The sequence below is a fragment of the Mirounga leonina genome, unplaced genomic scaffold (assembly GCF_011800145.1).
Source record: "Mirounga leonina isolate KUSES-001 unplaced genomic scaffold, KU_Mleo_1.0 Mir_366, whole genome shotgun sequence".
Lineage (NCBI taxonomy): Eukaryota > Metazoa > Chordata > Mammalia > Carnivora > Phocidae > Mirounga > Mirounga leonina.
This window is the reverse complement of record NW_023270709.1, coordinates 1,552,942-1,579,107: the sequence shown is the minus strand read 5'-3', so window position 1 is coordinate 1,579,107 and position 26,166 is coordinate 1,552,942. Positions and strand designations below refer to the sequence as shown.

The 26,166-nt window shown below is 45.2% G+C and overlaps 1 protein-coding gene across 1 annotated transcript; it reads left to right on the top strand.

Annotated features, from left to right (window-relative positions):
• Nucleotides 1–14,396: 14,396 nt before the first annotated feature.
• MUC21 (mucin 21, cell surface associated) lies at nucleotides 14,397–25,366 on the top strand. Its single transcript, XM_035030427.1, has 5 exons — nucleotides 14,397–14,763; nucleotides 15,040–15,137; nucleotides 15,299–15,344; nucleotides 23,806–24,707; nucleotides 25,057–25,366. Exons 1-5 carry the CDS (start codon nucleotides 14,397–14,399, stop codon nucleotides 25,243–25,245), a joined length of 1,602 nt encoding a protein of 533 aa, XP_034886318.1. The 3' UTR covers nucleotides 25,246–25,366.
• The last annotated feature ends 800 nt before the right edge of the window (nucleotides 25,367–26,166 follow it).

The following is a 26,166-nucleotide window of genomic DNA, read 5'->3' as shown; positions in this document are numbered from 1 at the left end:
GAAGACCACCCTAGCCAATGGGAAGACCACCAGAGCCCCAGAAGGGTCCAAGGACCATGGGGGGAAGACCACAGGAGCCCCAGAAGCGTCCAAGGACCATGGGGAGAAGACCCTAGCCAATGGGAAGACCACCAGAACCCCCAAAGGATCCAAGGACCATGGGGGGAAGACCACCTTGGCCATTGGTTCTTTTATACTCACCACATCTCACATGGAGCTGAGTTCCACCATGTCAGAGACCCCAGGCAACAAAAGCCATCCATATCAGAACAAAGATGGCTCACAGAGAGGTCTTCATGCTGGAGGAATTAGAGAGAATGATTCATTCCCCGCATGGGCCATAGTTATTGTGGTCCTGGTGGCTGTGATTCTCTTCCTGATGTTCCTTGGCCTTATCATTTTGGTAAGGGAGAGGGATGCTACAGGGGAGCAAACCCATGAGATAGGGAGTTGACAAGAGATTATGGATCTGAACCAGAGGGAGTAATTAGCTCAGAAAAAGAGGCATGGTAGTGGGGGTGGTGGTGGTAATAGAGGGGTAATGGTGGTGAAAACTATGGGGCAAGACAATGATGCATGGGGCATGAACAATGGCATTGGAAAGAAGTCTCTGGCTGAGAAAAAAGGGTGTAGAATAGGGGAAAATTGGGGTTGGAGAAAGAATCTGGGATGTGAGAATAGGGTAAATTAGGATAGGGAAAATTGGACAGAGGAGAAGGAAGCAGGAAGGGAGATGGAGATGAAGTCTGGGACTTAGTGCATGGGATCTGGGGCTGGAATAAGGATCAAGGTTTGGATGGAATCTTGGGAAAGGAGGAAGCTAAAGGTCTAGGGTCAGGAGGAATAAAATCAAAGGATTATGGGTGTTGAGGAAAGCAAATGACATAGCAGACGAAACCCATTCCTCCTTTCTCCTAATCACAGGTCTCCTATATGATGAAAACACGCCATGCACTGATCCAGAACAAGGAGGACAATGACCCAGAGGATGATGGGGGTCCTAACTCCTACTCAGTCCACCTGATGGAGCAGCAGACTCTTGGAATGGGCCAGATCGCTTCCCCACGGTGATCCTTTAGAAAGTGCCCTGCTCTTCCATGCCCTTCCTAAGATGAGGAATTACTCACAATTCATATTTCCTGGACTCCAGGAAGGGCAAAGTACTGACAGTTAACAGCATTAACCCTTCATCAGCTGTGTTCTTATTGAAACTGATCTAAGGATGAGATGATAAGCAAGAAGGATATGACTCTGGGAGATATAAAAGAAAGAATGAATAATATGAGCCTGTGTTCTCTGTAGAAGATTATGGTCTCAGAATGAAAAGATGTTTGACGGCCATATGGGGTGGGCACCAATACTGGACACTGAGTCTTGGGAAGGGCAGCCTGGCTAAGGGAAGTTTGGGGGCCTTAGAAGGCAATGCCCCAGATCTGACTGTAAGTTGGGTTTCAGGACCCATCTATAATATTTCTATCTATTACTCAGACTTTGTGTGTAAGCAGGCTTGTCTTTGAGTTCCCAGGACACTTGTCCTCCTCCTTTTTAAAATGGAAAAGTAGTAGGGGTGCCTGGGTGGCTCAGATGGTTAGGCGACTGCCTTCGGCTCAGGTCATGATCCTGGAGTCCCGGGATCGAGTCCCGCATCGGGCTCCTTGCTCGGCGGGGAGTCTGCTTCTCCCTCTGACCCTCCTCCCTCTCGTGCTCTCTGTCTCTCATTCTCTCTCTCTCAAATAAATAAAAAAAATAAAAAAATAAAATAAAATAAAATAAAATGGAAAAGTAGGATCTGAGAAGAAAAGAGGACTTATTTCCTTCACTGTCTCTACACCTGGGAGAAAGGAAAATTCCAGAAAAGATCATAAATATCTCTCATCTAGATGGTTCTTCCCTCATCCTTCTGAATCCTTTCATTTTCTAAGTGTCTATAGTAGGCATCCTGCTGGTTTGGCTTGCTGGGTTGTGGGTGGCATGCAGGGAGGGATTTTTGTTCAGCCTGCAGTGTTACCCATTCATTCCCATCAGGCTTTCCCTGATGGTGTTCCCCACTCATCATTTATTTTCCTGTCTGTTCTACCAAAAGCCAGTCTGGGCTTTTTCCTGGAGGAGTCACTCACCTTCTCGATTGCCCCCATTTTCTCTCTTCTCACACTTTCACCCCAGATTCTGATTTTCCAACTTGTAGGCATCTCATCTGGATTTTCTCTCCAACTTATTAAAGCCCTTCTACCTATTACTGATTTGGCAGAGGGGAAAAGAGTAGACAGATAAATAGATAGCTTCCTATCTATTGGTCTTTTTATAATAAAGTATAAAATATTTGTAAAGTGAGAACATCATAATTACTGGACTATCAGTGGGGAGAAGTCCTGGCTGGTGTTCCTGACTCTGGCTGTGACCTTACAGATGACCTTAATCAGGAGTGGTTAGAGAATAGGAATTCTTTGGAGGGTCATGGAAGAGGAGGTTGAATTTCTATTGCTCCTGAGTCACTCCTGAGTTCCTGCTGGGCTCATTTGCATGGTGACAAAACAAGGAGAAAATGTGTTAATTAATAAGAAGTATAAGACATAGTTGCCACCTGAGACACCAATTTAAGAAAATTAAAATTAAATACATAATTCAATAACAGTTATCACAAAGCAATACTACACAGAATAAAACAGGACTCTAATGAATTAAACCCAATATTTATGGGCAACTACTACATCCCAAATTTATGTTAGGACACTAGTCCTGCTCTAAAACCATTCCACGCCCAAATGTCAGTCCCAGCAGAACCACTGCCCATCATCCACATAGCCTTGGCTCTCACTCTTACCAAAGGAGGATCAGCAACATCCTTGAGCAGAAAAGACACTTCAGTTTGTCACAGTCCTTCCAACCTGAACTTCATTTGGAATCAAAAAGCAGTCACTGTTTGCTATTTTTGGCATTCCCATTTGCAGGAAGCTAGAAGTCTACCACGGAGGGTGGTCCTAATGTGGACACTCATGAGTTATCTGCCAGGGTCCACTCTAGGCTGGGTGGGCCCTCAGGCCTCAGGATCTCTCTGACTCTCCCACCAGAGTTCTGCTCTGCTAAAAGCAGGATTGTAGCTTGGGGTCCAGAACGTTGGCACGCCAGATGTCAGAGGGACCCCAGAGCTGGGTCCCTGGAAAGAGCCTTGAGGCAGAGAGGGACACCTGGGATCTGGAAGAGGGCTGGGGTGCCTGAGTAAAAAAAGGACAAGGATGCCAGGTTTTTAGTCATCTGGGCACATGGCGACTCAGCATGTGGCAACTGTCAGGACAGGAGTGTCACTCTTTCTCAGAAGAAAAGAAGATACCGCCTATCCCTAGCCTCTAACCATTGAATTTCTCCACCCTGGACCCTAATTTAAAAAACAAAACAAAACCAAGCAGGAACACATCTGCCCACCCCCCACCCCCACCCCCACCCCTAGGGAGTGCCAAACATCCAACCTGACAAGGCAGCCAGATGGAGCCCTGCGGGTCAAAGGGTGTATATTCAGGGAGTGTAGAGGGCTCTCCAAACGCAATAGGGACTATGGGCTCCAGCACAGAGGCTGACTGTCTCCTTTCCCACTTCTCTCCTCCCCTACTAATGCTCACTTTGAAATCTAGGGGGAAGTCCTCTGACAAGCTCCAAGGATGGGCTCTCATTAGAGAAAATTACATTATGAGCGGTAAGGAGGGAATGGCTCCCTCCTCACAAGCTTAACGCCACGCCCCACCCGACACCCCGAGGACAGATCAGTGCCCAAGACCCCTAGAGCTGAGGTGGGCGCCAGGTGCGAGGGCAGAGGGGTGAGCCCGGGCAGGGCCGGCCAGGATCTGGGGTGAGGGACAAGGGACCAGAGCAGCGGGGACTCCGGTGTCCCTGGGTCCCTGAGTATGCGGCACTCCCTTCTTCCCTCTAGGCTCCACTTGGCTCGAGGTTCCTGGATCTAGCTCCGTAACTGAGCCGATCAGTGGTTCACAGCCGGCACCCCTCTCCCCCCAACCCCGGGGCGCCCCTTCTGCCGCCGCGGACGACACGCGGCCACCAGCCGAACCGTGAGCCCGGCACAGCCCCCGGCTCTCGCAGGGTGCAGTGCCCAGCGCTTCCTTCCACTCGCGCACATTGCACGGTCGGTCAGAAAACAAAAGTCTGCGCGGTGCTTGCTCTCAGCGCATCACGTATTTCCATCCTCTGGCAACTCTGCGGGTTTTTTCTTAGTACACTTGTTCGACAGACGGCAAAACTGAGACTCAGAGAAGTGCCCGTTCAAACCCACACAGCTCCTGGGAACAGAGATTTTTCTCCCACTCCAACGTCACTCCGTTCCTTAATGTAACTTGGCAGCATGACCTGGATGGGTGGGACGTTTCCGGGACCACCTAAGGCACAGAGCGTTATGGAGGTTTGGCAAGAAAGCGTCCAGCTCCTTCTCCCACAGTCCGGGTCTCCCATCCAGCCTCTTGGACTTCCCAGAGCTTTGTTCTTCTGGCCCCACAGGGCGGGGCTCTATCCTGACAGCCTCTGTCGCCTTCTGAGACTCATTCTCTGGCCTCTGGGTCACAGTGCCCCCCCCCCCCCCCCCACGCCCCGCCCCCCCCCCCCACCCCCCCGGAGCTGACTGTGCCAGTGCACCTGCTCCTGGACAGTGACTGCCAGCAGGGTGAGAAGATTCAACCATTTGGGACCCAGTCACCCTCGTTTTCTCCCTGCTGCCTCCTACAAAGTCCTCTGCTCCAGAAATGAGACATCCCCAGAGAAAACAGATTTTTGCTGACTTCTGGCCCCAAGGGTGGGTCTCCTTTCCTCTGACAGGTTTGATCCCCTTGCTCTCTCCCTCCCTGTGCCAGAGATGCCTCTCCCTGGCGAGGGAGGGCCCAGAGGTTGTGGCTCCCCCACACCCCCCTGCCCAGCAGCACCTAGAAAGCCCACGGCCATAGCCAACGGAGGCAGGAACATGAGCCAGGCATACTGTGCAGCGAGTGTTGGAGCCCAAGAGTCCAGCCGTCCCGGTCCCTGGCTCCCTACTACCATGGAACTTACCCCAACTGACCTTACTCCTCCCACAACCCTGGCCCTAGCAAGCTTTTGAAACTTCATGACACAGTGAGACTCCAGGCATCAACTCGAGCCCTGCAGTCCACCTCTGCTATAGAACCCAGGCATTCTAGATAAAACTTCCAATGTCGATTGTTTCAAGATGCCGAGAGGAAAAGTATTGCCTGCCTCCTGCATCCTGATGTGGCTTCTCTTTGGAATCCTGGGACTTGGTAAATGAATTATCCATCAATCACAGATGACACGGAGGCCACAGAAAGTCGGGAGGAGACGAGGGTCTCTGTCCCAGACACTACTTGCATATTCTCATTCTTTTTCTGGAAGCAAAGATGATAAACTTCTTTTTGCCCATTTCTGTGAAAGTCAGTACTGACCCTAGCCCCCACTGACCATGACTGTGGCCCTCCTCACCTTCATCTTGCAGCAAATCCACCCTTCTCCTCCCCCTCCGACCTTTAGCTACAAGCAGGAACACGAATAGCAGCTTTATTTTGATTTTCCCTTAGATTCCTGGAGTGTAATAGCTACTTGATAAATGTTTTGTATCTAACTTGAAAATCCTAGTTTCTATATCATCGTTAATTCTTTATTAGAGCTAGGCTCCAAGTCTAAGTAAAGCCAAGGAAATGAAAACATCCCTTCCAGAAACGCTGCCTAAATGTAAGTCCTTGGTCAGCTCTCAGAATTCCTGAATAGAGACACATGTGGAGGGACCGCAGAGACCCCAGGGCAGTGGGAATTAGCAGATGAAATTAGCCAGAGGAGAAGTAAAGTCTGGGCTCTCATGTTCCTAGCCATTTCACCTGACTTCTCTCTTAGACTCCTCCAGAATTCCAAGTTTCTCTTTTTAATTATTAAAATCAATGCCAAATAACTTATAAATGCTCTTCATTTCCACTGTAGGATGGAATGCCTAAAAAGGGAGTAGGCAGGGTAAGTGTGGAGTCGATAGAAACAGGCCTGGGTCTTTAAAATAAAGAAGAAATAAAAAAGGAGCACCTGGGTGGCTCAGTCGTTTAATTGCCTGCCTTCAGCTCAGGTCATGATCCCCAGGGTCCTGGGATCAAGCCCCACGTCAGGCTCTCTGCTTAAGCAGACAGTCTGCTTCTCCCTCTCCCTCTGCTCCTCCCCACTGTTCATGCTTGGCTCTCACTCTCTCTCTCTCTCAAATAATAATTAAAAAAAAATCAGAAAGAGGCCTGGGTTTATTTTTGTGTACGGTGTAAGGAAGTGGTCCAGTTTCATTCTTCTGCATGTGGCTGTCCAATATTCCCAACACCATTTGTGGAAGAGACTCTTTTTTCCATTGGATAATCTTTCCTGTTTTGTCAAAGATTAGTTGACCATAGAGTGAGGGTCCATTTCTGGGCTCTCTATTCTGTTCCATTGATCTCTGTGTCTGTTTCTGGACCATTTCTTTACACCATACACAAAAATAGACTCAAAATGGATGAAAGACCCAAACGTAAGACAGGAGTCCATCAAAATCCTAGAGGAGAACACAGGCAGCAACCTCTGTGACCTCGGCCACAGCAACTTCTTCTTAGACAAGTCTCCAAAGGCAAGGGAAACAAAAGCAAAAATGAACTATTGGGACTTCATCAAGATAAAAAGCTTCTGCACAGCAAAGGAAACAGTCGACAAAACCAAAAGACAACCAACAGAATGGGAGAAGATATTTGCAAATGACATATCAGATAAAGGGCTAGCATCCAAGATGTATAAAGAACTTACCAAACTCAACACCCAAAGAACAAATAATCCAGTCAAGAAATGGGCAGAAGACATGAACAGACATTTCTCCAAAGAAGACATACAAATGGCCAACAGACACATGAAAAAATGCTCAACATCACTCAGCATCAGGGAAATACAAATCAAAACCTCAATGAGATACCACCTCACACCAGTCAGAATGGCTAAAATTAACAAGTCAGGAAACGACAGATGTTGGCAAGGATGCAGAGAAAGGGGAACCCTCCTACACTGTTGGTGGGAATGCAAGCTGGTGCAGCCACTCTGGAAAACAGTATGGAGGTTCCTCAAAAAGTTGAAAATAGAGCTACGCTATGACCCAGCAATTGCACTACTGGGTATTTACCCCAAAGATACAAATGTAATGATCCGAAGGGGCACCTGAACCCCAATGTTTATAGCAGCAATGTCCACAATAGCCAAACTATGGAAAGACCCCAGAAGAATGGATAAAGATGTTATATATACACACACACACATACACAATGGAATACTACTCAGCCATCAAAATAAATGAAATCTTGCCATTTGCAATGACGTGGATGGAATTGGAGGGTATTATGCTAAGCAAAATAAGTCAATCAGAGAAAGTCAATCAGTGAAATATGATCTCACTCATGTGGAATTTAAGAAACAAAATAGAGGATCGTAGAGGAAGAGAGGGAAAAATAAAACAAGACAAAATCAGAGAGGGAGACAAACCAAAGAGACTCTTAATCATAGGAAACAAACTGAGGGTTGCTGGAGGGGAGGAGGATGGGGGGATGGGGTAACTGGGGGATGGACATTAAGGAGGGCGTGTGATATAATGAGCACTGGGTGTTGTATAAGACTGATGAATCACTGACTTCTACCTCGGAAACTAATAAACTATTAATACATTATATGTTAATTAATTGAATTTAAACCAAAAAAATTAACATTAAAAAAAAAAAAGAAAGAAACAGGCCTGGGTGGTATTTTTTCTTTTTTCTTTGATATTTGTTTCTTGTGCCCTCCCTCTGGTCCCTCCCAATGACTTTCTCCTGGAGACTGTTGTCTTACACATTCTATTCTCTTCCTTCCTCTCTTTCTGTGAACCCCTTCAGCTTGAACCATTATTACTGCACATGACTTCCAAACTCATCTCTAGCCTGTCTTTGCTCTGAAATCCAGTCCTGTATTTCCAGGCTTATTTTTCCCATAACATCTTCACTCGGATATCACGTCATACTGAACATGACACACATGTATTTGTCCAGCAAACATTTTTGATCATTTCCTCCATGCTAGATCGGAAGATACATCAGTGAACAAAGCAGCAACATGTCCTGCCTTTAGGGATCTCACAGTCCACTAGGAAAGGCAGATATCACAAAAGGAATGACACATAAATACAGAAGAGTAACAAGTGTGCAAAAATGCTAGCAGGCACCGCCTCATCTTCCCACCATCAGGTCTTTATAGTTTCCCTCATCTCCATCCATTCTCTCCCTCCCTGCTCCCTCTTTACATTGGAGGAGTCTCACTCTAACCTGAGCTCTGGTTCCCATCCCACACTTCCTGCCTTTCAGTAGGTTTCTCCCCCCCACCCACACGCTGTCTACTTCTCCTTCTCCAGGGTCCTTCTCATCAGCATCCAAACAAGCTCTAGAACAGTGTGCACAAGAATCACCTGGGAGAGATTCTATTTGTCTACTTATTTATTAAAAATTTTTATTTTTTATTGAGGTACAACTGATATACAACATTATATTAGTTTCAGGTATACAACAAAATGATTGGATATTTGTATATATTGAGACATGATCACAATAAGTCTAGTTAACATCCATCACCACATATAACTACAATTTTTGCATGTGTGTGTTGAGAACTTTTAAGACCTACACTCTTTGCAACTTTGAAATATACGACACAGTATTATTAACTATAGTCACCATGCTATACATTATATCCCCAGGACTTACTTATCTTATAACTGGAAGTTGTACCTTCTAATCCCTTTTACTCATCTTGCCCACTCCCACTCCCTGCCTCCAGTAACCACCAATCTGTTCTCTATATCTAGAGCTGTTTTGTTATAGCTTCCACATATAAGTGAGATCATACAGTATTTGTCTTTCTCTGTTTGACTTACTTCGCTTAGTGTAATGCCTTCAAGGTCCATCCACGTTGTCACAAATGGCAGGGTTTCCGGGGCGCCTGGGTGGCTCAGTCGGTTAAGCGGCTGCCTTCGGCTTGGGTCATGATTCCAGGGTCCTGGGATCGAGCCCCATGTCAGGCTCCCTGCTCCGCGGGGAGTCTGCTTCTCCCTCTGCCTCTGCCTCTCCCCCTGCTTGTGCTCTCTCTCTGTCAAATAAAGAAATAAAATCTTTAAAAACAAAACAAAACCAAAAAACAAATGGCAGGATTTCCTTCTTTTTTATGGCTGAATAATATTTCATTGCATACATAGGAGATTATTTCTAAAATGCAGGTTTTGGCCCTTGTCCCTTGGGGTTCCTGAGTCAGTAAGTTAGGGGTAGGGGCTGGGATCTACATTTTAACAAGCTCCCAACCTGTGGTCCAGGGACCACACTTTGAAAAGCTCTGCTCTTCCAGCATCCATCTTAACAAGCCTGTATCTTTCCCAGCTCTGCCCTCTGTCATTGCCAAGTTTCTTGAAATAATTCCCTATAAACACTATCTCCATTCTCTCATCTTCTACTCACTGCGTATATATTTCCTTTGCAGATTTTATCAGAGTAACTCATGTAAATAGTTTTAGAAGTCCGGTAGTCCTACAGGCTCATTACAAAAAATACTCATCTCTGATGCACCCCTCCTTTTCACATCTGATCCTTGCTGTTCAGAGGCAACAACTCCCAACTTTTAGCTTTTTCTCCTGGTATTTGCACCTACACACTTAAACATCACATTCGTATTACATTGCTATTCATAGATTTTTAACAAAAGACCTTAAATGAATCTTTTATTGGGCTAAATAATATTGCAAGACTCAAAATAGCTTCTTGTCCCAATTTTGCCTCCAAAAAGACTTAATAATTTATATGTATCCAGTATCATGTGGAATGAATTTTTCAAAACAAAACAAATTTTTAAAATTCAAATCTCATCAGTTAACTTAATTTTTAGCAGCAATTATTAAATAAAATGAAAAAGAAATTCTCTAATAGCAAATTACACAAGCCCAAGAGAGAATTATCCACGCCTATTACCCTAGTGTCTTAGAACATAATTTATCTAGCAATTGGTTTGCAAATTTTAAAATCAACTGCATTAAGACATGACAGCACATTTGCTGTTAACTCCTACTTGTGTCTTAAGAAAGCTCTTATTGAAAGAAAAAAAGTTTCACAGGTAGTGGGTGCAGACTGGTGATTTAGGAAATTGGCAACTAAAAATCAGTCTTTATTAGCATTGCCAGCCACAGCTGCAGTGAAGTATGGAATGTTCTTCAACATGCTCCAAGTCCATGAACTGGCACGTCAGAATTCTTCCTTTTCTTTTTTGCAAAGCAGAATACTAGCAGAGTTTTCTGAATATGCACCTTCCTCTTCATCAGCTCTGTGGTGGGGACACCATCAGGCTCAGCCTGTGGTGCTGTTGCTGATCTCCTCTTCCTCCTCCTCCTTTTTTTTCCTCAAAAATTTTATTGTGGCAAAACATGCATAACCTAAAATTCACCATTTTAACCTTTTGAAGTGTACAGTTCAGTGGCATTAAGTGCATGTGCATGGTTGTACAACCTTTGCTGGGGACTTCTTCCTGAGTCCCCCTCCTAGAATCACCACACTCGGGCCCTGTTTTGCATCCGTGCTGTCCAGGTACTTGAAACGTGGGTAGGGGCAGACGTCTGATGCTACAGTTTGGTCTTGCTGCTCATACCCTTCCAGAAGCTGTTCTAGAGCAGCACAGCTCTAACCTCCATGGGCCCCTGGTGTGCTAGACTTTCCCCTGCAGCCATGTAGTCATTTCTGAATAGGTGAACTAAGACTTGAACAACTGTCTTCTCATAACCAGGTGAATAAATCTTAATGTCCTTATAACTGTTTTCTTTTCTGAATAGAGTGCTGCCTGATCAATTCTTGTGCCAGCAATCTAGAGGCTTTCCCTAAGCATTCAACTGCTGTTGAAGTGGTCCTCATTTTCAAACATGTTGGCTGTTGATAGAATTGTGCAGTCTTTTCCAGATCTAATTTTCTATGAGCTTTCCAGCTAGTTCCAGGGCCTGCTGTGCTGGGAATGCCGTTCTCATGAGTGGGGGGAGGGGCAGAGGAGAGAATCTTCAAGCAGACTCCTCACCGAGCAGGAAGCCTGACATGGGGCTGGATCTCATGACCCATGAGATCATGACCTGAGCCGAAGCCAAAAGTGAGCCACCCAGGCGCCCCCACCAGTTGGTAGTTTCTGCATGTCCTTCAACATTATGCCTGTTGCTCAGAAGCTTTGTTTTTCCATATTCAGAAGTGGCACTGTCATAATCTGGCTTCCATGAAAAAAAGCAGTTTTCAGGTGTATCTCCGCTTTGATAAGATGTTGATTTCTCTTTTGAGCCACGTTTCCACAGTCTGTCCCTCACGTGAAGGGCAAGAGAGCCTCTTCCTCTTGGGCCCTGAAAGAGCCCTAGTTAGTGATTCATAGATTTGTTTGTTTGCTTGTTTCCGATGTTATCTATTTACTTATTCGCTGTCTTTCTCCCTGACTTGAATATAAGCGTCATACCTATATTTTACCACTATGTCCCATGCCTGGAATGCCACATGCCTTACAGAAGCTTCTTTTTTTTTTTTTTAAAGATTTATTTATTTATTTATTTGTGAGAGAGAGAATGAGAGACAGAGAGCATGAGAGGGAGGAGGGTCAGAGGGAGAAGCAGACTCCCTGCCGAGCAGGGAGCCCGATGCGGGACTCGATCCCGGGACTCCAGGATCATGACCTGAGCCGAAGGCAGTCGCCTAACCAACTGAGCCACCCAGGCGCCCGCCTTACAGAAGCTTCTTAAGGAATATTTTTGAATGAATGAATGAGAAGTACTGGACACAGAGAATGCCTATCAGAGAGAAACTTAGATCAGTCTCCTAGATTCTTCTCTAATCCATTCCCACTGCTACCATTGCTCTAGCACTTTATACTAAAAATTAAATAAAGGAAAGAAAGACATCATCCCAAGGATCTTCCCCTACCGTTTCCCTGTGTCTCTTTATTGAGAGAATTTTTACTTACTGCTAACACATTAGTTCTGACCTTGACTGCCTAAAGAGAGCCTGCAACATCTGGCCTCATCCCAAATTTACAGACTGACTGGCCTTCATTTCATGATAACAACCCATAGGCTCTCTTCAGGAAGGGACAGTATGCTGCAAGTCCCAAAGGGTGAAGGGGGATTTGCACTTGAGGGTCTCTGCTCAAGTGCCCTCCCATTTTGGTGTGACCTACTCCTTATTTCCACTTAGCTAAGGGAATACTGCTGGGGAGATCTGTCCACATGACCTCTATGTTTTCAAACAACACATTTTCTCCTTCATCTGAGCTCCAATAATCCTTAGTGTTAGAGAGATGATATGCAGTTTCTATTTGTGTTGCCTCCTTAGCATGGGTTAAATAAGAAGATTCACCTAGGCAAATAGAGGACAAAACCCCCACAAAAATGAAAAAAACTGAGAACCCTGATTAGTAAAATTCTGAAGAAAGAAGAAAATACAGAGGTGATTGATCAAATGATTCATTCATTCGACAGAACAATTGAGTCAGCAGTCATGCCCCTGGCATCTGCATAAAAAGAAAAAAAAAAAAAGTAAGAGGAGAGAACTACCATAGCTGCGCCCTATAAGGTACATGCTTCCACATGCAGGGTTAACTACAGTCTGGGTACCATAGTTCTGCTGACTCAACAGAAACAAGAATGACAGGTATGTGCAAGGCTCCTAATTAAATATAAAAAAGTGTACAAGTGGGGGGCGCCTGGCTGGCTTGCTCAGTACAGCAGTCAGTGGAGTGTGCAACTCTTTTCTTTTTTAGGACTTCATTTATATGAGAGAGAGAAAGAGAGAGGGCACGAGCAGGGGAAGGGGCAGAGGGTGAGAAAGAAGCAGACGCCCTGCTGAGCACAGAGTCCACACAGGGTTCAATCTCAGGTCCCTGGGATCATGACCTGAGCTGAAGTTAGACACTTAACCAACTGAGCCACCCAGGTGCCCCAAGTGTGTGACTCTTGATCTCGGGGTTGTGAGTTCAAGCCCCACATTCGACATAGAGATTACTTAAAAAAAAATCTTTAAAAGAAATACAAAAGTGAGTGTTATTATTCCTGAATAAAAATTAATGTACTTTAGGGAGGATTATCGCTCCTGGGCCCACAGCAACCTTTGAGCCCTCCACGTCCTTGATCACAGCTTCTGGGCATACTACCAAGACAACCACAGCCTCAGGGGCCACTGCAGAGTATGTCTCTACAATGGACTCCTCCACAGGCCTCAGAGCAACTCGACCTTTCAGACCATCTCAGTCTCCACCACAGCCTCTGAGGCTACCACACCCTCCACCACAGAATCTGTACCTACCATGACCTCTAACATAGCCTCTGATGCCACTACAGTTTCCACTAAAGCCCTTGTGGCAGTTGCTAAGTCTGTGCTCTCCTCAGGCACTCCCAATAACTGCCGAGACCACCACAACATCTGTGTCCACCACAGCCTCTGAGAGCACCGCTTCCTCCATGATGACATTTGTACCCACCATAGTCTTCACTATGACCTCTGAAATCACCACAGATCCTAGGGCCACCGTAGATTTCACTGCAGCTTCAAAAACCACTGCAGAATCTGTATCCACCACAGGCTCTGAGATCACCATGCCCTCCACATCAATATCTATGCCCACAATGGCCTCCTTCTCTGCCTCTGAAATCTCCATAAGCTTGGACACCACCATAGCTTCTACTACAGCCCCTGCGATCATCACACCTTCCACTACAATGTCTGTGCCAACCACTTTCTGCAACACTGCCTCTGAGGCCACCCCAGTCTCTGAATCCACTGTGCTCTTCGTCACAGTCTCTGAGATCACCAAACCATGTCTCCCATAATAATGCCTGGGCCCATGACTACCCCCAAAATAAGCTCTAAGATCACAAGAGCCTCTAATACCACCATGGCCTCCTCCACCAATGCTGAGAACACTTTTGTTTCCACTGAAGCTTTGGAGAGCGCTCTGGCCACTACAACAGCCTCAGAGATGACTAGAGTTTCCATTAAAGCCTCTGTCACAACTGTAGAGTCCGTGCCTTCCACAACTGCTGAAAGACCTGTTAAAACCACCACAGCATCTGTGCCCACCACATTCTTCCATAGCCTCTGAAGCCATCACAGGCCTCTGAGATCACCAAAGATTCTGACTCCACTATGGTCCCTCCCACCACTTCTAATACCACCAGATCCTCCACCATAGCATCTCTACCCATGACAGTCTCTACTACAGCCTTTGAGTCCACTGTGGCCTTCAGCATAGTCCCTGAGACCACCACATTTTCCACAATAATATCTCTGCTCCTCATAGCTTCTACCACAGGCTCTAAGAACACAACAGCCTCTGAGACCACCATGGTCTCCACCATCACTGCTGGGACCACTATCATCTCCATTGAGGCTTCTGAGATCACTCTGGGTTCTTCCTTAACATCTGTACCCACCATACTCATCACTGCAGCCTCTGAGACCACCAGTGCTCCCAGCACAGCTTCTGAGATAATCACATCCTCCACCACAATGTCCATTCCAACCACAGCCTTCAGCATAGCCTCTGAAATCACCATAAGTTCTTCAACTATCCCAGTCTCTGAAATAACTTCTGAGGCCCTCAAGTCCAGCATTACAGCATCTGTGCCAATGACAGCCTCTATCCCAGACTTTGAGGCCTCTGGGGCCTCTACCAAGGTCTCTGAGACCACCATGGCTTCCACAATTATATGTGGGCCCACAACAGTCTCTAAGAATACAGTTTTTGAGACTACTATGGCCTCCACCACCACCTCTCTGAGACCACCATGGCATCTACCATCACTGCTGAGACCACTAAGATCTGGACTGATCTCTCTGACAGCACTGTGGCTTTGACCATAGCCTCTGAGGCAATGACAGAATCTACTAAAGTCTTTGTGACACTTGGAGAATCTGTGACCTCCACAATAATTCCAGCATCTGCAGACACCCTGACTGTCTCAACCAGCTTCTAAGACCCCCATAGTTTCCTTCTCGGCATCTGGGCCTACCATATTTTCTTCCACAGATTCTGGGGACACCAAAGCTTCCACCTCACCTTCTGGACCCACCACAGCCTCAGAGGTCACCACATCTTTTTTTTTTTTTTTTTAGAGGTCACCACATCTTTAGTTTTGGCCTCATCACCCACCTTGGCCTCTACCTCTGCCTCAGGGGTCCCCAGAGTCTCTATCAGGGTCTCTGGACCTTCCACGGTCTCTTCCATCACCTTGGTGCCCATCAAGGCCATTGACTTTTCTACTCAGTCCATCACCAACACAGCTGTATCAGGTACTGACCACCATGTCTTCTCTAAGCACACACACCTACCTCCAGTGTCAACCATCACCTTTTTGCCTGTTTCTGTCATTTCTGCTCTAGACTCTAGTCAAGCCATCACTCCTGTTGGATATACTTCTGTTCTCTCTTCTTGAATCCTATTTATTTCTACTCTGGTCTCACCTTCTTTTGCTCAGGGTCCATCATTTCCAACCCAATCAGAAACACTTCTTTGCAAGTTTCTCCCCCCTTCCCCAACACACAAGTTAATTATATTCCATCACTTCTGCCTAGAGGGAACTCACCGTAACTCTGTGACAAACACCCTAATTTGTCAGATACTGTCATTTCCGAGCCAAGCACAATCAGCTCTGTTCCACCCACCACCTGTGACACTGCCATCCCATCTTCAATATATTGAGCCCTGGTCCAGGGACTACAAACTACACTTCATGGGCCAAATCTGACCTGTTACCTGTTTTCCCAAATGAGGTGTTATTGGAACACAGCCACATGTACTCCTTTATATCTATAGCTGCTCTCCAGCTACTTTGCATACTTGTGGCAGAGACTTTGTGACCCAACCAGCTTAAAAATTTACCATCTGATGACCCTTTACCAACCCTTGCTCCAAGTTTGGTTAAGACCAAAAAATGATTTTTTCCATCTCTGGCACATGCTCCGAATAAAACCACCTCTGCACTTGCCATCAGCTCTCATGTTGGATGTGATTCTACCCACTTTGTCCTGAGCTACCCAGTGCTATTCCAGTGACTGACGCTGTTCTTGTATCAGTGTAACCACTTCCAGTCTAAGCACAACCCTTTTGCTGCTGATGCCACCTGCTCTATGTATTAGGTCCTCCCGCCTTGTTCTGAGTCCAGCCTCTCCTTCCCTAGGGCCAGCTCCTCTCTGTGGTCAGGTTCTTCCACATATGTTCTGAGCACACTCACCTCACCTTTGTTGACCACCATGATTGTGTTAGATTATGTCACCTGTGCTCCCAGCCGTGGCCACTGTCTCACCCTCAGTAAATCTGCTCCCATCATCCCTTCCTCTAGCATTGTCCTTATACCTTAAATGTGAGTACACTATAAGAATAGCAGACCCTATCTCTTATCCCAGCCTACCCTCCCTATTTGGCTGATCACTTCTAAAATTGAATAAATCCATCTCAGTCACGTTTCCTCAATCTGAGTCTCCACCATCACCAGCACCACCAGTGGACATAGCCTACCTCCTCTTCTCTAAGACACTCACCTCTCTCTGAGGCCCTCATGGTTTCAGGGGAATCACTTTCCACCATCTCTCCTCCCACCACAACAGCTCTTCTCAAACCACCACCACCATTAGTGTGTGAGATCAACCCCTCTGCTCTAAGTACACCTGCCTCCTCGTCAATTATTGTCACTATAAATGCATCATATCGTGTGATCTGTTCCCTAGGCACCAGGACCACTGGAACCAGACCAACCACCCCCATGTCTGTCACCATGGCCCCTGCAATGGACTCCATATCCCCTGCTACCAGGAATATTGTCCCTGAGATGGACCCAAAGACCTCGGACCTGGGCACATCCACTTTTGGAGCACCATCTATCAGCTCTGTTCCAAATACCAGGAACACCAGGATGAGATCTACCCAGGAGCCAACCACCACTCCTGGAAGCAGTACACTTCACATAAAATAGACTCAGTCACCACGGGCACGGACACAGTTACCATGAGCCAAATGCCAACATGGGACGAAGGCAAGTAGATATTTGCAGCCCTGGGGCATCATCCTCATCTCTCTGTCTGTAATTGTGGTGGGTACTGGTGTTAGTGGGACTGAGCTTTTGCCTGGCAAGTTACTGTGAGTAGAGATGGAGGAACTAATTACATGATGGATCATGAGTAGGAATAGAATAATGAGAATAGGACCACTAGGATGTTCAGAACAAGAGAGCAGTGTGTGGAGAGTCACATACATCCTAGCCCAGTCAACATCAGAGCATCAGGAGCATACCTCTAGCCTCACAAATCAGCTTTATCAGCTCATTGCAACAAGAGAGACTGTACACCACAGTCAGACTAAGGAGCTTTGTACCAAACTAAGGAAAAGAGTCATTATAGTGTTGGGGGAGTGTGGAGTTTTGGTTAAAAGCAGCAGAGTTAAAAGTTTTGGTTAAATGCAGCAGAGTTAGAAGTTAAATGCAGCAGAGTATTAGTAAGCTTACAACAAAGCAGGATGAGTACAAGGGTCAACAGGAGCTCCAGAATGTGAAGTGGACTCAGTTTCCTTGGAGATAACAAAGTTACACTAGATGGGGAGTGCTGTTATAGTTGACCATTGAACAACGTGGAGGTTAGGGGCACTGACATCCCTCACAGTCAAAAATCTGTGTAATTTGTGTCTCCCCAAAAACTTAACTACTAATAGCCTACTGTTGACTGGAAGTCTTACCAATAACAAACAATTGATTAACACATATTTTGTATGTTATATGTATTATACTGTATTCTTACAATAAAGTAAGCTAGAGAAAAGAAAATGTTATTAAGAAAATTCTAGGGGTGCCTGGGTGGTTCAGTCAGTTAAGCGTCTGCCTTTGGCTCAGGTCATGATCCCGGGGTCCTGGGATCAGGCCTGCATTGGGTTCCCTGCTCAGCAGGGATCCTGCTTCTCCCTCTCCCCTCCCCCCCACCGCTTGTGCTCTGCCCCTCTTTCGCGCGTGCTCTCTCTCAAATAAACAAAAATTTTTAAAAATCTTAAAAAAAGAAAATTCTAAGGAAGAGAAAATACATTTACAGTATTATACTGTATTTATTGAAAAACTTCAGTGTATAAGTGGACCCGCAGAGTTTGAACCCATGTTGCTCAAGGGTCTACTGTATTCAGAAACTCTTATCTGTCCTTGGGTTGGAAACTGAAGCTGCTTCTCTGTGTTAAAGTAACTTAGATTCTCCAGACAAGAATAGGATATTTGCTTCTTATGAATATAATTTCAAACAGGAAACTTGTGATAGTCTATCAGTTTAGAGAATCACATTTTTCATTGACAAAATCACTGAGTGAGTAAGTCACTGAAAGAAGGGAGCTGTTATGAAGGTTTACAACTGCAGTGTGTCTTTGGGGAAAATATTTTCCTGTGAACCTTGCGGCTGGCTTTACCCATGTTGTCATCCCAGCCTGAGGAATGGCAGTGCAGACCGTTACTTTCTCAGTCTGGTTTTTACTTTCTCACATAGCATGATATAAAGACCACAAAAGAGAGAAAGACAGAAATCCTGACTACGGAGTTGATTGGTGAGAGGTACACAACGGGCATTTGGCAAACACCAGCTGGCAGCCTGATCTTCACTGATCTGTTGTTCGTCCTTCCTCCCTTCCTCCCTCCCTCACTTCCTTCCTTTTTTGAGGTAAAATTGACATATAATATGATAGTAATTTCAGGTGTCCAACATAATGTTTCGATATTTGTATACATTGGGAAATGATCACCACACTAAGTGTAGTTAATATCTGTCTAGGTCTGTAGCTTCAAATCATACAAACTAGGTAGACAGGAAACCATCTTAGAACCACTCATTGTTTTCCAGGTCTCCTTCATCTTTGGGAAGATCCTTCTTCCCTCCTTCTTTGTCTCTTCCAAATGCCATGTGACAATAAGGAGAAAATTACTGGGATGTGGTACAAATTGAAACCCTAAAATACACTGGCCACTATATATATATGTTTTTATGTTTTTCTTTTTGTTTTTTCCTTTGCCCTTTATAATTGCATGCTTACTATGTGCCAAACACCATGTAGTGCTTTTAAATACACCATCATTTTTTTCTCAAACCAATCCAGTGAGAACTTAAATTTCTGGCTCTATGATGCTCTAGGTGTGTTGACTTAAAATACCCTGAAAAACTTAAAATGGTGGACTAATATATCTTTTTTTGTTTGATTATATATGGATTTCATTGATTAAATCAGCTTTAATAACCAGGGCATCCATCTTCTCTAAAACGCCTTATAATACACAATGTTGTCAACTTCTAGGCAGTACTTGAATGGGAATGGATGACTATAGATGACTTTTTAAAATATCTTCTTAAATGAGTCAATGAGTTGGTGGAAAAGTAAGGAATGCTAGAATTAAAGACTTAGCTAAGGTAGGAATCCAAGGAGGTAAGAGGAGTACTAAAGTCAACATTTGCCAAACCCAGTGAACTTAATCTTCAAGCAGTACAGCCTCAGTCAGACCAGCGTGGGTGGGGACTCTTGCAGTAGACCCTCCCATAAATCTGAAACCTTCAGGGAGAGTGTAAGCTAAAAATAAACACACTCTTCCTCTAAGGAAGTGAAAGCAAAATTACCTGTTTCTAAACTTTGTAAAGGGGAAGGGAGGAGAGAGGGAAGTATCTCTTGAGAAATGACTTGTAACCACAACAATATTTTACATGGTTTGCAGTTCCAAATCATGGGTTATTCAAAAGACCTCAAGCCTATCATTTAATTTATGAGAATCCTCAAATGGTAATGCATCCATATCCTTGGCCAAAACATGCAAATTCTCTGTGGGAGATCATGCCCTCATCTTAGGCTTCAAAGTACTTCTACAGATAACATCACAAGAAAAATAAACTCAGCCATAAACCTCTAGTAAAACCATCTCAGTCATAAAGCATCAGTGAAAGCCAGCAAGAAACAAAACACAAAACAGCAGGATCAGATCCACAAAAACTGGAGGTACTGGAATTATTAAATACAGAATATAAAGCAAGTAGGTTTAAATGTGTGTCATAGCTTTCTGATTGCCCACTAATATCCATTCTCCATCTTTAACAATCATATTCTCAAGTTGTAGTCAAGCACATGCCCCCTCGGCTACTCACCATATTCTCCAGTCTCTCAGCTTATTTTGGCTGTATGACTATGTTCTGGCTTATGGTGTGTAAGCAGATAACAATAATCTCTCATGAAATTAAAAACCAAGACAGAATTAAAACACTTGATAAGATTAGGGTATGGGGGCACCTGGGTGGCTCAGTCGTTAAGCGACTGCCTTCGGCTCAGGTCATGATCCCAGGGTCCTGGGATCGAGCCCCTCATCGGGCTCCCTGCTCGGCGGGAAGCCTGCTTCTCCCTCTCCCACTCCCCCTGCTTGTGTTCCCTCTCTCGCTGTGACTCTCTCTGTCAAATAAATAAATAAAATCTTAAAAAAAAAAAAAAGATTAGGGTATGAGTTGGGAATTGGGTAGTAATTATTAAAGTTCCAAGGTTCTTGTGCTGTTTTGAAGGACAGTAAAGATACTAATTACATATAGTCTCTGATAAGTATGCATGCAAAAAAATTTTAGGATTATGTCTAGAAGGTGGAATCTGGACTTGAATTCAGGACCTCTGCCTCCAAATAATTCTAGAGGGAAAAAGAGAAAAAAGGATTTCTTAGAGTGCTTTTGGCCTGTCAGCCATAAAATGCAATTGCTAGGAGTCTAAAGCCCAGCCAGTCATTGAATGGTTCCTCACACTTCAGCCTCAGGAACTGCTTCAGCCTCACAGCCACTAGGCAGATCTGCATCAGCCTTTTCCAGCACACTCCATCCCCTCCTGACTCTCAGACTCACTCATAACTTCCTTCATGTCTCCAGCTACCTCCTGCTTCTTTCAAACAGGTCTTAAATGTCAGGAATACTCATTCACCCACAAATAAACTATCTGAGATAAACTATCTGCTTCTTCCACAAAGCTTCTCATTAACAGTAATGAAAACAGCTGACTTTGGTCACACAGACTGTGCACTGAAACTCCCATCTATCAACCCCCTGGCCCTGACCACAAGATGCCTTCCCCATGAACTCCCAAAACCCTCTGCTCATTTGGGTCTGCTCAGTCTTACTTGTTTAATTGACTGTGTGTCCTTTGCTGTTACATCCTTGTCCAGACCAGCATGAAGTTTCTAGAGGACTCAGACTATATATCTCCCTCCCCCAACAGACTTGAAGTCTCCTAATGTGTTATCTGTGGTATACCCTACTGAGAGATGTTTCATTAGGCTGATGAGAAGAAGCATCTGAAGGATTCCAGGGCAGAAAAGGTCCCACAGATTTCTCTGAAAACAAACAAGAGGGAAATTCCTATGCTGGAGGATCAGAAGGGGACCCTATACCACCCCTTCACCAGCTAGGAGTCTGACAGATGGCTTCTTCTACACATTCAACACTCCCCATGCCCTCAGCCCTCATGCCCCAGAGACCCCAAAGATGCCTTCATCAACCCCTGGATCTCCCTTCCCCTCTTTATTCAGTGTGCATTGTTGAGTGCCTACTGCATACCCAGAAATGCTCCATCTGTCTTCTGCCTATAACCCAGAAGCCCAGACCCCTAGTTACTGTTCTCTTTTGAGTCTCCTATTTCCATTTGCTTCAGAGATGTAGGGTACCACCCACTTAGCTCACTTCATTAGGGCTTTTTCCTTACCAAAGCGGGCACACAGAACTTCTTGACCAGGAAACAAAGTCTTGCAGTAGAACAGGTTTCTGGCCCCATCCCTGCCTTAGAGGGTGGGTCCCTTCCACTCTGACAAATTTGATCTCCTCATACCGTTCGACTTCCTGCTCTGATCCAGCCAGTCCAGTGCCCTGCCTAGTGTGATCATGTCATTCTCCTTTCTCACCTTCCTCTTGACCCTAGTCTATTCCTTCTCAAGCTCAGTATTGTTTTTTAACTGCTCATAGTTGGCAGAAGAACAAGTCAACTTCCCAACTCCTCCCCAACACATATGAAGCTATAAAGGTCCCTGCAGCTCTTCCATAATAAAGAAAAAGGCAATAACATTGCATGGAGGAAGCTTAAGGAACCCAGGCTTCCAGTCTTCCACCCAAGCTCAAAGTTCTTCCCGAGAACAAGTACTTAGGAGACCCAAGCTCCTGGAAGCTCCAGTATTTATCTCTTCATCTTGAACTCTCCTTTTTCAAGAATCCTGTTCTTTGCCTTCTAGATCTTGGTCACAGCTGGGATTCGGGCATCATACTTTCCAACAATGAGGCAGATAAAGATGCAGAAACTTCTCCTTAAGTATTGGTTACTATTGCATCTCCTACTTTTAGAAACTGGTAAGTGATTTCCCTTAAAAGTGGGTGATCTGAGAACCTTCAAGGTGCTTTGGGGGATGCTGACACTGCTAGGACTAGCTCTTCCATAGAGTGGGGATCATTGTTTTACCCCAATCACTTCAGTCTAATTAGGTATCACCCAGGAGGCAGTCAGAGCACAGTGGTTAAAACTGTAGACTCTGGTCTCAGATTGCCTGTGTATGGATCATGGCTCCACTGTAACAGTGTGTGTGTACTTCGGGTGAGTTGTTTAATTTCTCTGTGCCTCAGTTTCTGCATCTATAAAATGATAATAACCTGTGTGGTTGGCTGGGGGGTTAACTACTAAGAACGGGAAGCGTTGACTGTGGTGTCATTCTTACTCTTGGTCATCTCAGTTTCTTCTTAGTTTTATTCATGATTCTGATCTTAACGCCTATTTGTACCACACAGCTGATATGGGGGCCTTTCAAAATAGAGCTAAAACTCTAATCCTATGTTAGTTCAATTAGGCCCAAGGAAAAAATACACGTGTGTGGAATGAATTGATAGGCACTCATGTTCCAGTTAGTGGTAAAAGGAGCCACAAATTAATTTTGGTTATCTGGGGGAGATTGAGTATCTTTGTCCTTCACTGTTGTGAGGGGCAAAAAACAGACACAACCTTAACTCTGTCTGAGTCTCCAAGAAGGTTGAAAAAATTCCCTATACCTTACAGCCCTTTATCCTGGGAGATCTAAAACATTTAAGCTACATATGACTTGTGCTTCTCCAGCCTCTGCCATAGACATCAGGAGCCCCTGGAAATTGAAAGCATATAGACTCACCCAGCCCCTTGTTGAAAGGCCACATCTCAAAATCTGATTCATTTAATCTAGAATGGTTTGCCTTTATTATTAACAAGCTACTCAGACAATTCCGATGTAGATGTTTTCTGAGTAACACTGAAAAATATTTTCTTGGAAGGGAGCAACACTACTTTAAGAATGAATTAATCGATATATACTAGTTTCACAGGGCTTTGCAATTCCTTTATAATACTTCTTATCTGTATTGGATCTTATATAGTAGAATATGGAATAAGCTTACTACCAGTGGAAACAGGTTATGTAACCCTGGTATTGGGGCTGGGTGGGGAAGGCAATTTAGCATGGTAACTGAAAGTGCACATCCAGTACCCTAAGTAAAAATTCCTGCTCTACCACTTACTATCTGCATAAATAAGGGCAAATATTAACATTTCTAAGCCTCAGTTTCTTCATCTTAGCTGTTGATAATAATAGTAGCTAGTTCATAGGGCTGTAGTGAGCATCAAATAGAATTACCCATGTAATGAATTTAAACAAGCATTAAACCAGAAAGTACTTATGCTCCTTATATGTTTGTCATCATTTATGATTATCAGCAGGTGAAACATCCACATCAGGCAAGACTGAACACAGCATAACTTCTAGTGGGACCACTACAACCTCTAACACTAAATCCAGCACAATCTCTGGAGGGACCAGCACACTTGTCAACACTGGACTCAGCACAGCCTCTGGTGGAACAAGTATAGTTTCCAACACTGGATCTAGTGTGACCTCTAGGGGAACCAATACAGCCTCCAGTACTGGATCCAGCACAACCTCTGGAGGGACCAGCACAGCTGCCAATACCGGATCCAGCACATCTGGTGGGACCAGTACAGCCTCCAACACTGAATCCAGTGTGATCTCCAGTGGGCCCAGCACAACCTCCAATACTGAATCTAGCACAACCTCTGGAGGGACCAGCACCCCTGTCAACATTAGATCCAGCACAACCTCCAGAGGTAGTAGCACACCTATGAACACTGGATCCAGTGAAACCTCAGGTGGGACCAGTATAGCCTCCAGCACTAGATTCAGTACAACTTCCGGTGGGACCAGCATAGTCTCTAGGACTGGATCCAGCACAACCTCCAGTGGGACCAGCACAGCTACCAACCCTGGATCCAGTGTGATCTCCAGCAGGACCAGTGTAGCTTCCAACACTGGATCTAGTGGGACTTCCAGTGGGACCAGCACAGCTGTTAACACTGGATCCAGTGTGACTTCCAGCGGGACCAGCACAGCTGCCAACACTGCATCCAATGCAATCACAGGAGGCTCTAGCACACATTCTCTAACTGGAACACACACAACTTCCAATAGGATTGGCATGAGCGCTACCACTCCAGTGAATGATGTGACACCCAGTGGGTCCCTGAAACCATGGGAAATCTTCCTCATTACTCTGGTCTCAGTTGTAGTGGCTGTGGGATTCTTTGCTGGGCTCTTCATCTGTGTGGTGAGTGCCTAATATGTAGGAAAGTGTCTGGGGGAAGGAGTAGCAGGAACATAAGGAAATGGGGTATGAATAGTAGGGCCACCAAGTTGGGGGGTGGGTAGGAAGGAAGGAAAGATCAGGAGAATGTTACTAAAGAGAAGTAGCAAGTTAGAACTGGAAGAGTCAATCAGTGTGCTGAGGGAACTATTGACTTGTGGGAAAAGAAGACCAAAAGAAGGAATAAAGTCTAGAGGAAGGAGTACTAGGTGAAGGAGGTGATATGAAGGGGAAGAAGATTCCAGAAGGACTCCATGTTAAGGCTCGGGACAAGGGGATATGATTCTGAAATGATTCGCCCTTCTTTTTCTAGAGAAATTCCCTGACCCTGAGAAACGTCTTTGACACAGCTGTCTACCATCCCCATGGCCCCAACCTTGGCATGGGCCCTGGAGGGAATCACGGAGTCCACCACAGGCCTAGCTGGAGCTCTAACCGGTTCTGGAGGAGACCAGTATCCTCAATAGCTATGGAGATGAGAAGGGGATACAATGGGCCCTGAATGGCCCCTGAAGCCAGAGTGCCACCTTCTTCAAGGAGAAAACCAACCTGGGAGACCAGAGACCTGAGTGTCCTTTCATTTGTCCCCAGGGGTCCCCTCCCAGCTTTATTTGGGTCTCTGACAGCCCTGGGGAAGACACTCCCTGTCTCTTGCTTTTACTAAACTGTGGAAAGAGGAGACTCTATTGGTCATTTAGCTAAGAAATAAACACAAACAAAATATATGACAGAATCTGTGTATGCACATGAGTGAATGTCTACAGCGCCGAGTTGAATTTCCCTGTTATATGAGAGAACCTCCATGCCGGAACCCACTTGGCATTCAAAATCTCCACAGTAAAATCCAGAGATTTCATTCCTACCTGTCCCCTTTCTCTAATCCTTCTTGCCCCAAGCAGGAACACTGTGTTTTTGAGACTGACTAGATTGATAGGGGAATTGAATTAGGAGAGATGAGAAGGGAGGGCAGGTGCCAGGATTCTACAGGCTCACTGCTTAGGCCTGTGGTACACAGAGATTATGTCATGGTACATAGAGAACCCAGAGCATGATGAGGCAGACAGGTGCAATTACATGTGCCATGGGGCAGGGCATGTTCACTCTAAATCATAGTTTCTTGGGCATTTACATTTGCTCTAGACCTGGCCTACTTGTCAGAATAGAGGTGCAATTTGACACTTTTCTCTCTCACAGTGCTCCTTTCAGAAGCAGGAAGAGAGTTTCCTTTTACCAAGGAAAGACTTTCTGGCTTTAACCCTTCTGGCCAAGGTCTAATCTTTCAAGAGGCTCATAGCAGAGACACCTGTGGTAAAGCCTGTGATTCTCATGAGTCCCCTCCCAGAAGGGCTGAACATCTCTTTCATGGGTGCAGGGGTGAGGCCTACCTGTTCCTACAGGTCTTGAAGGACAGAGGGGAGCTACT

What these genes read in the sequence shown, in the direction of transcription:
- MUC21 (XM_035030427.1), top strand. Translation starts at nt 14,397, where the DNA reads ATGGTCTCCACCATCACTGCTGGGACCACTATCATCTCCATTGAGGCT. An exon ending in GACCCACCACAGCCTCAGAG is followed by an intron (nt 15,138 to 15,298) that starts GTCACCACATCT and finishes GTGCCCATCAAG; the next exon opens with GCCATTGACTTTTCTACTCA. An exon ending in CTGGGCTCTTCATCTGTGTG is followed by an intron (nt 24,708 to 25,056) that starts GTGAGTGCCTAA and finishes TTCTTTTTCTAG; the next exon opens with AGAAATTCCCTGACCCTGAG.